General features: G+C 51.8%; 1 protein-coding gene across 2 annotated transcripts in view; it reads right to left on the bottom strand.

Annotated features, from left to right (window-relative positions):
• Window positions 1–4,052: 4,052 nt before the first annotated feature.
• Window positions 4,053–14,576, bottom strand: part of TM9SF4 (transmembrane 9 superfamily member 4) — a 51,106-nt gene continuing 40,582 nt past the window's right edge. For both annotated transcript variants that reach the window (XM_043479226.1, XM_043479224.1), the window contains 6 exons: window positions 13,667–13,750; window positions 11,709–11,884; window positions 11,171–11,234; window positions 9,862–9,981; window positions 9,021–9,110; window positions 4,053–6,016 (listed from right to left, as the gene is read on the bottom strand). In XM_043479226.1, the coding sequence (XP_043335161.1) occupies window positions 5,867–6,016; window positions 9,021–9,110; window positions 9,862–9,981; window positions 11,171–11,234; window positions 11,709–11,884; window positions 13,667–13,750 (684 nt within the window). In that variant the 3' untranslated portion in view covers window positions 4,053–5,866. The remainder of the gene's footprint in view (window positions 6,017–9,020; window positions 9,111–9,861; window positions 9,982–11,170; window positions 11,235–11,708; window positions 11,885–13,666; window positions 13,751–14,576) is intronic.

Raw genomic sequence — 14,576 nt, 5'->3', positions numbered from 1 at the left:
CTCAGACATGGTAGGCCTTAGCATTCCTGTTTCTGCCATATCTTGTGCAGTTGTGACCATCCTCAGGCCCTTCCATGTGGCTTGTCCCTTTATCAAAGCATGCTGCCATGATTGCAGTCATTCTCACAGTGCTGACCAGGAATGGAAAGGGACCCTCTTCTCTAAGGAGAGAGGAGTTCTTTTATTCACAGAAGCCCTGTAAGCATCTTCTGTCTCATTGGCCTTGATGGTGTTCTGTGCCATCCCCAAGCCAGTCACTGTAGACCAGTGGTGACAAGACTAAGCCAAGGGGAGGAGTGTTTTCTCAAAGGAACTTTGGCATATTGTTAGAATGAGGAATGGATGCTGGTTGTCCAAGAAAAAAATGTCATCCATGGCTCAAGGTGCACAGCTGGTCAGTGACAGAGCTAGGACCTGACCTTGGCCACACTTGTGCCTACCCATTTGGTTCAGACAGATTTCTTGAAAGGAGGCATGGCTTCACCTGATGTTGCTTGGCCAGTCCAGCGAAGGTGGTCATCACTCTTCTGAGCCCCATCCCTTGTACTGAGTGAGATCCTCCCATCCGGGACTCAGACTGAGCTTGCTTTTCTGTGGTCTGGAGCGAGTGTCCATAGCGAAGCAGTGCAAGTAACTCCAGAGTCCAGCCCAAGACTTTATGGGACATTCCATGTGACTGTGTGTTAACAGGTGTTTTATGTTCAAAGGCAGTGGGCTGGCCCTTCTCTTCAGCCTGTTGACTTGAGTAACTCCACCCCAATGGGTCAGTCCTTTGCTAGGGCCCCAAAGACATCCACTTTGCCCTCCAGGAGCTGCATTCCTGGGAGTGGGTCTGGCAGCTCAAAGCTGTCTTTTCCATTGGATAGGAAGAAGCTGAAGGCTTTCTGGAGGAGGTGGCAAGGACTTCCAGGTGAGGGGGTGGAGTATTAGGTGTACTGACCACCATGGGCCACAAGTTGGGGAGCTGAGATAACAGATGGCAGGCATGTGCAGGATTAGGGTTGCAGAAGGTGGTCCACCCAGGCTCTTACTATCCAGGCACAGGCCCTGCACTTCAGACTACAGTTCACGTTTGTAAAATGGAACAGAACAAGGGGTAGCCCCCAGGTCTAGGAGGAGGTAAAGCAATGTTCATCCCACCAGCCCATGGGGATCCAGCTCTTGGAGGGAAACCAGGCAGAGACCCACTTGCTCCCTGGTTGGCTGCATCTGAGAGTTTCTCTTGTCCCTGATTCTTCCACTTCAACCTCGTTTCTTTCTTTTTCCACAAATATTTTGAGCACCTCCGTGTGCCCGACAATTACTATACAAGTTTCAGTCAGGTCAGAGACCGAAATATACCTCTTGAGTCCTTTGCACTTGCCTGAGTAATTTATCCTCTGCAAAGCTCCCCGGAGGGCACAGTAGAGTGTGGGCACCGAGCAACTCCCACCTGTCCACCGCAGGTGGGAAATTACTGCTTGGCATGGTGGCTTTGATGGAAGGTTCTATCTCTCTGTGATCTAGGTCCCTGTTCAGAGCTGTTCTTTGCTTGCTACACCCCTCCACATCACCCCCTTTCCACCCCCGACTCCTAGTTCTGTCTGGGTGCCTGCAGCCGCAGCCCTCTGCCCTTCCACCGAGTCCCTCGCCCCTTATTAGCTAGGGAACCCTTGTGAATCACAACCGAAAAGGGGTGGGGGCCCAAGGAGGGCGGGGCGAGCCCCGTAGAAGACGGCGCGTCTCTTCCTCCCGCAAGAGGTCTGCTGGGGTCGCCGCCAGCCGCCCAGCCGTCCGTCTCGCGGAATCCGCAGCGTCGCCCCTGCGCCCCTCCAGGCTCGCGGCTCCCGCAGGTTTTGGCGGACGAGGTTTCGGGGGGCCTGGAAACCGCCGCGCGCGGGTCCCCGCGTCTGGGGCCCGAGAGGCTGGGGGACGCGGGTACCCAAGACCCTACAGCCCTCCCTGGGGCCGCCCCGCATGTGCGGGAGCGCCAGGAGGAGGCTTCCGCGGCCACTGACCTGAGCCCGGAAAACCGACCTTGTCGGGACGGCGCCCCAGCAACCTGTCGCACAGAAGGGTGGGGGGCTCGAGCTGGAGCCGGCGGGAAGGCCGAGGAAGTGACGACTGAGAAGGGCGCCATCTTCATGGAGGAGGCGGAGGGTGGGGGGCGTGGGGAAGCAGCGGTGGGAGAGTGGGTGAAGGTGGCGGAGAAGCTGGTGGGGGAGGAGAAGCTAGAGGTGGGAGCGGAGGCGCCGGAAGGCCTGGGGCCCCTGAACTTGGTGGCCCAGGTGTGGACCCTCTGGAAGCCGTCAAGTGGGGAGCAGGAGGCCCTGAGTGCCCAGGCGGACAGGGCCTACCTACGGCTGGAGCGCAGCTGCACCTGGTCCCAAGGAGCTACATCATTCAGAATATTTCTGGCTTCTGGGTCACTGCCTTCCTGAGAGGCTAGAGGCCACGATTACAAAGCACATAAGGAAACTGGGTTGGTAAATATGTTCACTGTCTTGATTGTAGTAATGGTTTCATGGTGTGTGTATATATGTCAAAACATGGGACTTCCCTGGTGATCAAGTGGTTAAGACTCTGTGCTTCCACTGCAAGGGGTTGCAAGTTTGATCCCTAGTTGGGGAACTACGATCCCACGTGCCACACAGCATGACCAAATATATATATGTATCAACAACCTATCAAGTTGTGTAGTTTCTGTCAATTATAACTAAAAATATAAACATAAACAGTCTTTTTAAAAGGCAGCTATAGTAGTGGTTGGAACGGGTTTTGGAAGCTGGCTTCTTCAACTGAGTACTGCTACAGCTCTCACCTGCCACGGGATGGCTCAGCAGTCTACCTGAACTACCGGGGCTTGTGACCTCTTCTGTAAAAGGAGACTAACAGAACATGTCTCAGAGGATCATATTCAAGATTAAATGAGCTAACACATGGAAAGTGTCCAAAGTGTCTGGAACACAGGAAGTATCCCATGAATGGCAACCAGCATCTTTTTCACTGGTTTGGCACTAAGATTGGGTGGACCTAACAGGCAGCTCTTGTTTTTGTTTGCTGTGCATCCCTTACTGTGGTGAATCGTTTCCTTATCACCCATTCCACGTGACTTTGGTGAGCAGAAATTCACAGTATCCAATATCCTTGCAGTATGCAGCCTGTTAATAGTACTCAGTCCCCCTAGCTGTAGTGATTGGTCCAAGATGTACAAACAGTAATCCCAGCTGGGCCCCTCAGAGACCTTTCCTGGGATTTATCTATGTTGAATATACTGACATAATGGGCTTTCTTCACTGGCTAACGTAGGCCGTGGGCTCCCCTGGTAAAGAATCTGCCTGCAGTGCAGGAGACCGGGGTTCAATCCCTGGGTTGGGAAGATCCCCTGGAGGAGTGCACGGCAAGCCACTCCAGTATTCCTGCCTGGAGAATCCCCATGGACAGGGGAGCCTGGTGGGCTACGATCCATGGGGTCACAAAGAGTCAGACACGACTGAGTGACTAAGCACAGCACAATGTAGGCCTAGACTGATCTATGCCATGCTCTCCCGGCCTTCCACAGAGGAAGGAAGACTGTTGACAGTGGGATAAAATGGTACAGAGAAAAGCAGAGTGGCGACAGGGAGAATCTTAAGACTATCCTTTCCCCTGGATCTATCCAGACCTGAAGCCAAACCACTCTTTTCCTTGATGACTTATGAGCTAATCAATCCTTGGGGCTTTGGGCAGTGTGACCTGTTTCTACTGTCTGACACTGAAGGAATTTTACATGACAGGTGAAGTGAGTGAGCAGCAAACTATTAGAGCTGGGACTCCTTTAAAAACCAGGTCTCACTGCTACCAAAGCTCACATGTATTTGCCATTTCCTACCTGGGGGACCAGAGGGGTGTGCTGAGGGATTCAGTATGGAGGGGCTAGGCAGGTGGGAGAGGCTTTGAAAATGCACCAGGAAGGGCAGCAGAAAGCCTGATGGGAGACTGAGCTTTAAGGGAAACCATTCAGCTCAACCCACTGGGGGAAATCTGTGTCACCTCAGACCTGTAACCCTTGCGAGAGAGTCAAGAGACATGACAACAGGACAATGACATATTTATTTACAACTGGACCAAAAAAAAGGCATACAGGCATCTTTTAATTAAAAAAAATGATGATGATTAAAAAAGTCAGAAAAATTGATGTCTGAACTGTTTATGAGGAGTCTGTTTACCCACTCCCCCTGAAAAGAGAATCTCTTAGGGAAAAAAATTCAAGATGTGAATGAACAAGACTCCATTTTCATACTCCACTGCTTGGGTTCCCTTTCCTCCAACCTGATTCTTGGTGGACGCCGCTTAGTACTGCGGAGTCACTGAGGCAAGGTTGAGAAGATCACTGGTTTGACTGGTGGAGCTGGTGAGGGCTGCTGGGAGAATCTGGGGGTGAGGGTGAGGGGAGTATGTCCTAGCTTAGCCAGCATCCTGAGCTTTGTCTTGTGGTGGGGGTCCTAATGGGGCTGGAGCAAGGGTGAGCGGCTGTTACTTAAACCCTAACCCCAGGGTGTGTTTGGTCTCTTACAACTTGAGAGCAAAGGTCTGTGACAGGCATGGGGAAGGGCAGGGGTTAGGAAGAGGGGGTGCCGATGAAGAAGCCAGGCATCCGTGTCAGCTCCTCTTTCTAACTTAGGCTCCTTGCTTCTTCCTGGGACTCGGGGAAGGAATGACACAACTTATTTTCCACCTTCCTTCCTGCAAGTAGTGTTCGGGGTGTTCCCCAAAGGAGGCAAGAGTTCAGACAGGAAGTGGAGAGGTGGGGTCTGGCTAAAAGAGCTGTGTGTGGGCACAGAGGCTGGGGGATGTCAGGGAGAGAATGCCTCTTCCCAGCCATCTAAAGAGGACATCTGAGGTCTCCAGGCCTTGTCCTGCCCTGGAAGCGGGCGAGGAGAGGGCCTCCCACCAGCACACACTGCCAAGAGCAGCACACCGCCCCCCAACCCCCCAACCCAGGAAGGGGCTGAGGAGCAATCTGAGGGGTGAGGACCCTCATCCAGACAGACACATGAATGCTTGGTTTGGCTCTGGAAATACTTGGCGCCAGATCCAGGGTTTCTTGGCACGAAAGACAGTTCATTGCAAGTCTCTCCTCTGGTCCAGCGAACTCCCGCTGCTCTGAACAGGGGCGATTCCTGCTGTCCTGGGGCACTTGGCGCCCAGTACTTCTGGGGGATTTCCTTGGCTCAACCAAGATCTGGGCTTGCTCCCAGTGACAAGATGACCAGAGGCCTGGTGGGGAGCCCTGCTTTGAGCAGCCCCGGGAGGAGGCTAGGGAGGAAGGAATAGGGAGGGGAAGGGGCTGGAAGAGGCTAGTTGGCACTGAGGATGCGAGTCCGGGCTGAGCTGTGCTTTGTCGCGGCATCAATGGCAAGGACGGGCAGCGAGAGGCTCAGAAACCTCCCTGCAGCCCTGGCGTTTCCTCTTCCAGTTAGTCGTGGGGTAGCCAACAGCCCTGAGGAACTGAGGTGGAGACAGTGACCAGAACCCAGTGTCTTGGTGGATTTATCCATCCTGGATCCATTTGTTAAAAAAAACTAAGGGAAAAAAACCCCAAACCAAAAATACACCTGAATAAACAGGTCCGAGAGTTCCTGCTGGAGGGAACTTCCTTAGCACTGAAGAAAAACAACCCACAAAAAACTCATCCCCCATAGAACTGCAATAAGATGATGAAGAAAAATGCAAGATTTATCTACAGGCCTTCCCGCCCCCCACGCAGCCCCGGGATCCAGGAACACTGTGCCAGGAGTTACATTCCAAACGAGCAGGAGTTGTTTTATTTTACGTGCCTGCAGTTCCCTGTGCGGGGCGGCTTCCTGTCCGTGGATGGAGTGGGCCAGACCGTGGTCCACCCCCATCAGTCTATCTTCACAGCAGCGTAGATCTTGCGGACAAACATGTAGGCTGCATAGAAGCCGATGGTGCCCGTGAGGAGCCAGAAGGACAGGACCATGAGGGCCGTGTAGCCAAAGTAGAGGAGAGAGGGAATGAATTCGACGATGTCCAGCTGGGGCACAAACGGGGAGAGAAGGGGGACACTCTCAGTGCCAGCCGGCTGTGGCCAACCAGGTGTCCCCTGACTTTCGCCCAGACCTCGTGGGCAGGTAGTGAGGGGCAGGTGGGGAGCACAGCCAGGGTGAACCTTCATCAGCGCCAGGGCCTGTGCTCCGCCTTGGATGCTCACACCATCCAAATGGTGGGTTATTAACCTATTTTACAGAGGAGCTGGGATTTGAACCTGGAGTCAGAGGGCTAGGAGCCCAAGGCCCACATCCGCTGAGCAGGCCATTCCTTGTCGGGGCAGGAGTCCTCCTCGGGAAGGGCCTGGGCGCTCACTGGAGATGGGGCTGACCGCAGGGCCCAATGCCAGAGTGATGAAGGCAGGAGAGGCCACAGGCTGTCACTGTCCCGCCCTCCAGTCCCCAGGACAGTGCAGTGAGACTCGCGGATGGCGGGAGCACGGAAGTCGGAGGAGGACAGAGGTGTTCACAGCTCCTGACTTTAGGACCAGAGAGTCACCATGAGCCTGTCTCAGCCCATGGCGCTCTCCACCTGAACGTGCTCTGTCACTTTTGTTACCATCTCCTGGGGAGTCATGGGGAGTTGATCCTGGAGCATCTGAACTCCTTAGCAGAGTTCTCAGACCTGGGCAGGGATGCCAGGTAATCTGGGCTTTGCTGCGCCAAGTGGAGCTAATCTGGGACCTTGGTATCAAGACCTGCCTGCCCACCAGGGCCTGAGTGGGGCCTGTTCCAGGGCTCGTGGGCAGACACATGGTCACAAAATGCCAGAAGTCCACAAGAAAACAGTAAGGGTCTCTGTTTGAGACCATCTCCCTGAAGTCAAATAGCCACAAATTGGGGGATGAAGGCCATGTTTTCCAGCTCAACCACCCATCTCTTTTTTATGAGCTTTCTTGTGGCTGATGGTGGGGTGAAGGTGATAGGGGGAACAGAGTAGTGGTAAATCCAGTGGTAAAACCAGAAAAGGAATGAGGCAAAATGGCGGTGCTGGAAAGTTCCTTAGAGTTCAAACAGGCCAAGGCCAACATGGTTCAGACAAGGCTCTCAGGCTGGCTTTAGAGCAGAGGAGAAAGCCTTGGGCAGAAGCAGGAAGGGCAGGAAGCTGAGATGTGACCATTGTGTAGGGAGCTATGGAAGCAGGCTTCGCTTGCCCAACACTGGCTCTTGTCTTCCTTTTTCCTGGGGTCTTGGGTACCCACTCCCTATCCCGTGGTCCTGTTGGAGCTGTCAGTCCAGTACAAGCCTAAGCTCGTCAATCAAAGCACACCGTCCTACTGGACATGAGGAATAGTGAGGGGTGTCATATAATCTGGGCCAATGAGCACCTTCCCTGGGACTGATAACATGAGGACAGAGGAAACACTTTCTTTTATCTCTAGGGCTGCAAAGCTGAGAAGAGACTCTACGGCTGCTACTGGCCATCCTTCTACTTTGTGAAAAGATACTTCCTGCAGACTGAAGCCAAGAACACACACACAGAGCTGAGGTATAAACACAGAGCCCTGGCATCATTTAAGCTGCTGGATCTAACCAAGCCTGAAGCTGCACTTCAACTTCTTATTAAACTTACATAAGCCAAAACATTTTCCTTTTTTGCTTAAGCCAGCTGGAACTGGGTTTTGGTCACCTTCCATTCAGAAGAGTTTCTGATAAATAGGGGCTGTAGAGAAGGGAAATTAGATTTGTTTTGCAGGATTCCAGGAATAAGATTGGTCTGAAGATGGAGTTTACAGCGAGGCAGATTTCAGTGTGAATCAAGGAAGACCTTAATAATGACAGGAGCTATCTAAAGAGAATGGGAGCATCAGGAGGGAATGCCCTCAGTCACTGATATGCTAGAGCAGGGGTAAGCAAGCTTCTTCTTAAAGGGACAGATTATATTGGGTTGGCCAAAAAGTTCATTCAGATTTTTCTGAAGATAGTATGGAAAAACCCGATCAAACTTTGTGGCCAAGCCAACAGCTGAGGCCATGTGGTCTCTGTCAAAACTACAATACTCTGCCACTGTAGTGTAAAAACAGCCTGGACAACATGTAAATGAATGACCACCAATAAAACTGTTTACAGCAACAGGCCTGCGGGCCCATATGCCACCACTGACTGACTCCTTAGCAAGGTGATCCTTTGTTGGGATCGTTGGAGAAGGGGCCAGTCAGGGAACCGGAGGCAGGGGCGGAACCGCACTCAAGTATCTGGATAGTCCTTTCCAACCTGATGTTTTGGGAAAGGGAATTCTAACCTTCACTTGGTTAGCCTATGGCTCTAGTTTAGTTTCGAAATATAGCTTGGCTATAAGCAGAGGACTTCTTGCTTTGGAAACCCAAAATACAGTGGGTAAGATTGTCTTCAGTGTAAGTCCTGGAGGTGACACGGGGTCCACCAAAATGACTCTCAGACTCCCCTCAGTGGCCCATCTGATTACTGTTATGCGTACATCTACCAAACCTGGCGTGGGGATCTGTTTGGACTCTTAAGCTACCTTTTGGGGACCATGAGCTCTGTGAGTACAGCTTAGCTCCTCAATCTGACTGCTAAAGGCTACTTTAGCAGTTTCTGTTCTTATCTCTTTAACTCTTCTCATTTATATTTATTCTTTCATGTTATTGTTCATTTTACCCGTCTTTTCTTTTTTTTCCCTTTCTTTTTTTTTTTCTCCCTGTCTTCTTGAAGTGAACACTGTATTACCTTACTTCCTCTTAAAAGCACTGTAAGGTGATACACTTCCTTTTAGCTCTGCTTTGGTTGTCATCTCATAGGTTTTTCGTACAACATTCTCACTGTCGTTTATCCTGAAGGCTTTTGTCACCCAAACATATTCTCTTTCCAAAGAGATTCTGTTCTAAGAGCAGGAACAGTTCTAGAATGACCCTGGTCCTCCCCATTCTTGGTAGAAAAGTAAGATTTGGACACTAGAGGCTTTTCCCCAGCACCCCCTCCCTACAGTCCTGCCCTAAAAGGGCAAAGTGTCTCCCTCATGCAGGGTGGTACCTTGTTAACAAAATAAAAGATGGCATAGACCAGGACGTAGAATGCAGATCCCCCGGAGACTAGGAAATTCCTCCACCACCAGCGGTAATCCTGAGGAGGAAACAGAGGAGGGTCACTGCTGTCTCCAGGCAGAATCTCTTCCCCATTTCACAGTTGCCTGAGGAGCTTAAAGACCCTGTATAAGGATGGTAATATTTGGGGTCATGTGAAGGTTTTATGCCTTGACTGTGATGGTGGTTACACGACTGCATGCATTTCTAAAAACTTACACAACTATAGACTAAACAGGGTGAACATTACTGTTAATAAGTTACATCTCAATTTTAAAAATCAACAAGAAAAGAACAGTATTAACATTAGCATTTCGGAGCAAACGTTCACCACAGGCCACGTCCTGTTCTAGGTGCTTATTGTGAATCAGCTCAGAGTTCATGCAGCAGCCCTCTGCGTTAGGTCTGGAAGGCACGCAGAGGTTAAATGACTGCCCAAGAACTACTGGAGGAGCCAGGGTTTCAGCCCAGGCTGTCTGTTCCAGAGCCCTGGCTTTGCTCGCTCTGCCAAGAGATAGTCCCCAGATGGAGGGCTGGTTACCCAAATGGCGCCAGCTGTTGAAGAAATCCCTACTGGAGTGGACTCAGTACTCACAAGTACTGTCATGAGGTCGTGGTGACCTCCACCCACGAGTCTACAGCTGAACAAATGGAAGCTCGGCAAGGGGAAGTGACGCACTTGCCCAAGGCCTCAGAAGACGTGGGACCACGTGGGAAACCCAGTTTCCCCTGACCCATTCGATGCTGGCCCCAGCTCCCCTACCCCCAAGTGCTGGCCACATTCCCCTCACCTCTGCACACAGCTGGAAGTACACCATGACGATGCTGATCTGTGAACAGGATACCACCAGGATGATAAAGACGAGGAACAGGAAGCCGAAAAGGTAATAGAACTGATTCTCCCAGATTGCCTGCAGATACATCAGAGCCGGCCTTCAGTGAGCCCGCCCCCTGCCCCTGCAGTCCCTGCCTGTGCTTGGGAACTCCATCCTTCAGTCGGGACTGGCAGGAATGGAGACCCATCATGACCACTGGGGCCTGTGGTCCTGGCTTGTGCCTGGCCTGGTCTCTCCTCTCTGGAGCAGAGGGTGAGCCAGGCTGTCCCTAGGGAGGGGCTGGGGCATGGCTGATCCTACCATGGGTGGGCCCTGGCCTGAACTCAGCAGCTTATGGAAAATAACAAATCCCACCCCAATCAAAATTACACAGCAGCCCCCACTACCTGGGGTGGCTCACCATGCGCCAGGCACAGTGCTACACGCTTTACGCACACAACCCCACATGTCAGCCTGTGAAAGGGTGGCCTTTCACAGTGAAGGAGGCAAGGTTCAGAGAAGTCCGTGACCGGCCTGGGGTCACACGAACAGAACAGAGGTGGCCCCCTGGGTAGGCAGCCAACCTGTCCCAGGCAGGGCTGGGTAGGCGAGGGGGTATCAGCTGGGCGAGCTGGGCCACTCCAAAGGTGCGGTTGCTTGTCCAGCACCGATTTAGGGCAAAGCCCTCTCTCTGTGCTGGACACCGAGCTGGGTCAGCTGGCCTTAGATGGCTCTGAAGAACCCTTCTGCCAGCTTTCATCTAGGCAGGCCTGAGAGAGGAGCAGTCATCATTAAAATAGCAGCTATGAGTTAAGAAGCATTTCCTGAATGTCAAGCACTGTGCCTTTTACAGACATTATCATGTTCAAGCCTCATGAAGATCCTGAGAATTAAGCATCATTTCCCACATTTTCCTAGCAGTTCTGAGTAACTGAGATAGGTAAAGACACATGCAGACCCAGAAATCAAAGCAGATGCAACAATGCTATTAATAAAGGTGGTGACTAATGGCAATATTGCTAACACAGCCAAAGCAGCTTCTAGAAATTCACTGAGCCCCTCCCACACCAGACCCTGTCCACATGGCACATCTCACTTCACCTTCCCAGCTGTTGTGAGAGGCAGGACTGTTACTGTATTTTAGGATGAAGAGTGGGGGCTAAGAGAGGTTAAAATTTCTGTCTGAAATTTCATAGACAGTAAGTGGCAGAGCACCTGAGCAGGGGGGTGGGGATAAGGCTGGTGTGGGTGAAGGTGAGGGGTGGGAGCAGGTAGCAGTACTCACACTGAAGATGAAGAAAAGCTCGATGAACATGGCACCAAAGGGCAGGATCCCAGCCATTAGAATACTGCAGAGAACGGGAGGGTTAACACTGCTGGGAGACCTGGGCCACTGGAAGCTTCGGGCTCCCTCCTGAGCCAGTGAGAATGAGCGCGCTAACACAGTGGGGTAGGTCTAGTGCTTCTGGCATGTTTTTGTACCACTACAGACATTCAAGAAGTATGCACCACTCTCCCCATTTATAGATGGGAAAACTGAAGTACAGAGAAGGGGTGTGACTAGTCCAAGGTCCTATAGGTAGTTGTAACCTGTCACCCTGCACCTTTCCACCCCACCCCTGCCTGGCCAACACCTAGTCTGGCTACAACTGGGTCCTATCTTGGAGTGAAGCTGAGCTCTTATGAAGTCTACTAGAGTCAGCCATGGTGCAGCCCCCGCCTGGGAGGGTACCCTCGTCCACGTCTTCCCAAGGAGACGGCTCAGCGAAGTGTCGGCTTTATGGACCCCAGAAGCCCCCACCTGGCCCCTGCTAAAGACTCACCCCACGAATCGGTTCATGTACCACCGCTGCTCAGGAATCTGCCGGGGAATCTGGTTGGTGCGCACGGGGTTGTCATACGGCTGCTTACGGAAGCCGAAGTAGTAACCCAGGTAGACGAGGGGCAGGGAGATCCCGAACCACATGCAGAGCAGGGCCACCATAGTGGGAAAGGGCACCTGTGGGCACAGCACTGTGAGGCTCCACGAGCCCTGAAGCCCAGGCCAGGTGCCATGCAGTGGGGACAGGGACCTTCTGGGTCCCAGGGCAGGAAGGGCTCAGCAGGACACCATGGTGGGGAAGCTTCTACAGACACACCCCACACAGGGCTCCTGGCCAGACCATCCTGGGGTGGACCCCAGCCCTGGCAAAAGTGGAGGACAGATGGAGGACCAGCTGAGCCATGAAGTGAAGAAGGAACCACGGCATCCCACAGGAGCTTGTCACCAGGGAGGATGTGGGGAAAGAACAAGGGAGGGCCTGAGAACCGGAAGGGGAGATGAAGGGCCAGAATAAAGGGAAATTACATGCTATGTTAAGTGGAAAAAAAAAACCAGAAGTACACAGACAGTGTGTGTCCAATTTTGTTCAATGAAAACACCACACTATACCACTAAGTGAAAAGCAGGATATCAAGCTGTATGTACAGGACTCCATTTTAATTAAAATACCCCAATACTTAAATATGCATACATGCCTAGAGAGGCCTATGACAAAAAGTTAACAGTACTTCCTCAGATGGGGTATAGGGGATTGCAATTGATTTTTCATTTTCTTCTTTAATCCCCATTTGCAGTCTTACATTTTTCATGCAGAATGAAAGAAATAAATTAATATTTGTAAAGTATTTAGAACAAAATTTATTCCAAAGTAAGCACTATATGTTTGCTATTATTTTATAATTTTACAATTACATTATTCTATTTTAAATACATCTAAAAAGAGGTTGAGATGAGACAAAGGATGAGATGGTTGGATGGCATCACTGACTCAATGGCCATGAGTTTGAGCAAACTCTGGGAGGTCGTGGAAGACAGGGAAGCCTGGCATGCTACAGTCCATGGGGTCGCAAAGACTTGGACATGACTTAGCGACTGAACAACAAAATTAAGTTAGAAGACTGCAAAGATAGGAAATTCCCTGGCTACGACTCTCTGCTTCCACTGCAGGTTTGATCCCTGGTTAGAGAACTAAGATCCTGCAAGCCACACAGTGCAATCAAAGAAAAAAAAAGACTGTAAAAACATATTAAAGATCTACATTAACTTTTCTGTACTTTCCAAAATTTCTACAATGAGTGTTTATGGTGAGCAGCTGGTAATTGGGAGGAAAATGTTGAGAGAGAGAAGGGAGACAGGTATAAAAAAGAGGAAGTGAGAGGAAGAACAGGACCCGGTCTTTCCTGAGGGCAGCTCCCTGGACTGCTGGGAAGAACCCAATATTCCGCAGCCTGGACTGTGGGCCCCACCCAAGGCCCTTCAATGGGTACCTCAGTGAGAGGGAGGCAGTTCCCTCCACTGAGGCTGGGATGGCAAATGCCTATCCCACCTCTCTTGCAGCTCATCAATCAAGACCGTCTTCCCATCTCCAACTGAGTCCACAATCCTCGAACAGGGGCTGGTAGGGACATGACGAGGAGAGCCTCGTTTTGGGATCCTGGCCTCATCAGGTCACACCAGGCAGCTTTCCCTTGGTTGAGACAAGGGAAATTCCCCAGTTGGCCCCCGGACTGTGGAAACCTCCTTTTAGAGAAGTGAGCTTTAGGCAGCTGTCTGAAAAGAGTCCATGGGAGGGTCAGGGCAGATGGATGCACAGGGCTGGGGAAACCCTGGCCAGCCCTCAGCCCCCAGGGCTGGGAACAGACCTCTGGGGACTCAGAAAAGGGAAGGAAACAGCAGGAAGTCACCTGAGGGGATGGGTCTGAGCACAGCTGGCCCTCCCCGGCTGGCGAGGGCACTTACCGCTCCTGATGAGTGCTTTCCCCAGATGAAGCAATTCAATACGAAGCAGATGCCAAAAACCACGCCAGGATACAGTGTTGCCGTCTGGAAGTGAGAGACACCAGGCTGGGGAGCTGTGTCTAGGGGGCTCTCACCTGCCCCCTGGTCGGGGCACCCAGACTAGAGGTTCCCAAGCCCTCCTGTCCTGGAGGACTCAGCGCCAAGATAATCCCTTCCAGAAAGCACTCCCTGACCTCGAGACGACGCGGGCCTCCTGTTCTGTCCTTTTAGATCCCTGGACCGCTCCTCCCTTGCCCTCACTCAAGTTGGTGATCTCATGCTGTTGTGACCCCACAGATGTGAGGTCTCGGGAGGACCATGTCCTGCTCACGATGTGCTCCCAGCACTCAGAGCACACTGTGCTCAGTAAGCATTTGTTGAATAGGAGTGACCAGATAAAACTCTAGTAAACACATTGGTCTGCACCTCAACCTAAACTGTCTGGAGTGGTGGGGAAGCTTTAACTGAGGCTTAAGGGCGGCAGGTGCTGGCCTCCAAGTGCATGATCTCACCTAACCCTCACTACAGGCCTAGATGGGAAGGACCACCACCAGCTCTTTTTAAGAAGAGGACAGTGAGGCCCAGCGATGTTAAATAACCCCCATGCTAACTTCATACAGTCAGCTAAGGGTGTAGCAGAGGTTCAGACCCCGGCTGTCTGACTGCAGAGGCCCCGCCTCTGACACCCTGTGGGGTATTCTATCCAGTCAGGATCTCTGGGGCTAGGGCTCAGGCACAGTGAACCAAAGCTTTAGACTCACAGTTGAGCCTTCTTCACTACTGTGGCTTCTGAGCACCCAAGAGAGTTGCCGGTCACAATGCCGGAAGCGCCCTGCAATCTGGCGCTCAGCCTCATGGCCAGTTTTATTTA

Source organism: Cervus canadensis, chromosome 10, assembly GCF_019320065.1.
Source record: "Cervus canadensis isolate Bull #8, Minnesota chromosome 10, ASM1932006v1, whole genome shotgun sequence".
Taxonomy (NCBI): domain Eukaryota; kingdom Metazoa; phylum Chordata; class Mammalia; order Artiodactyla; family Cervidae; genus Cervus; species Cervus canadensis.
The sequence above is the reverse complement of the archived record's forward strand: the minus strand, read 5'-3'. Positions and strand labels throughout refer to the sequence as shown.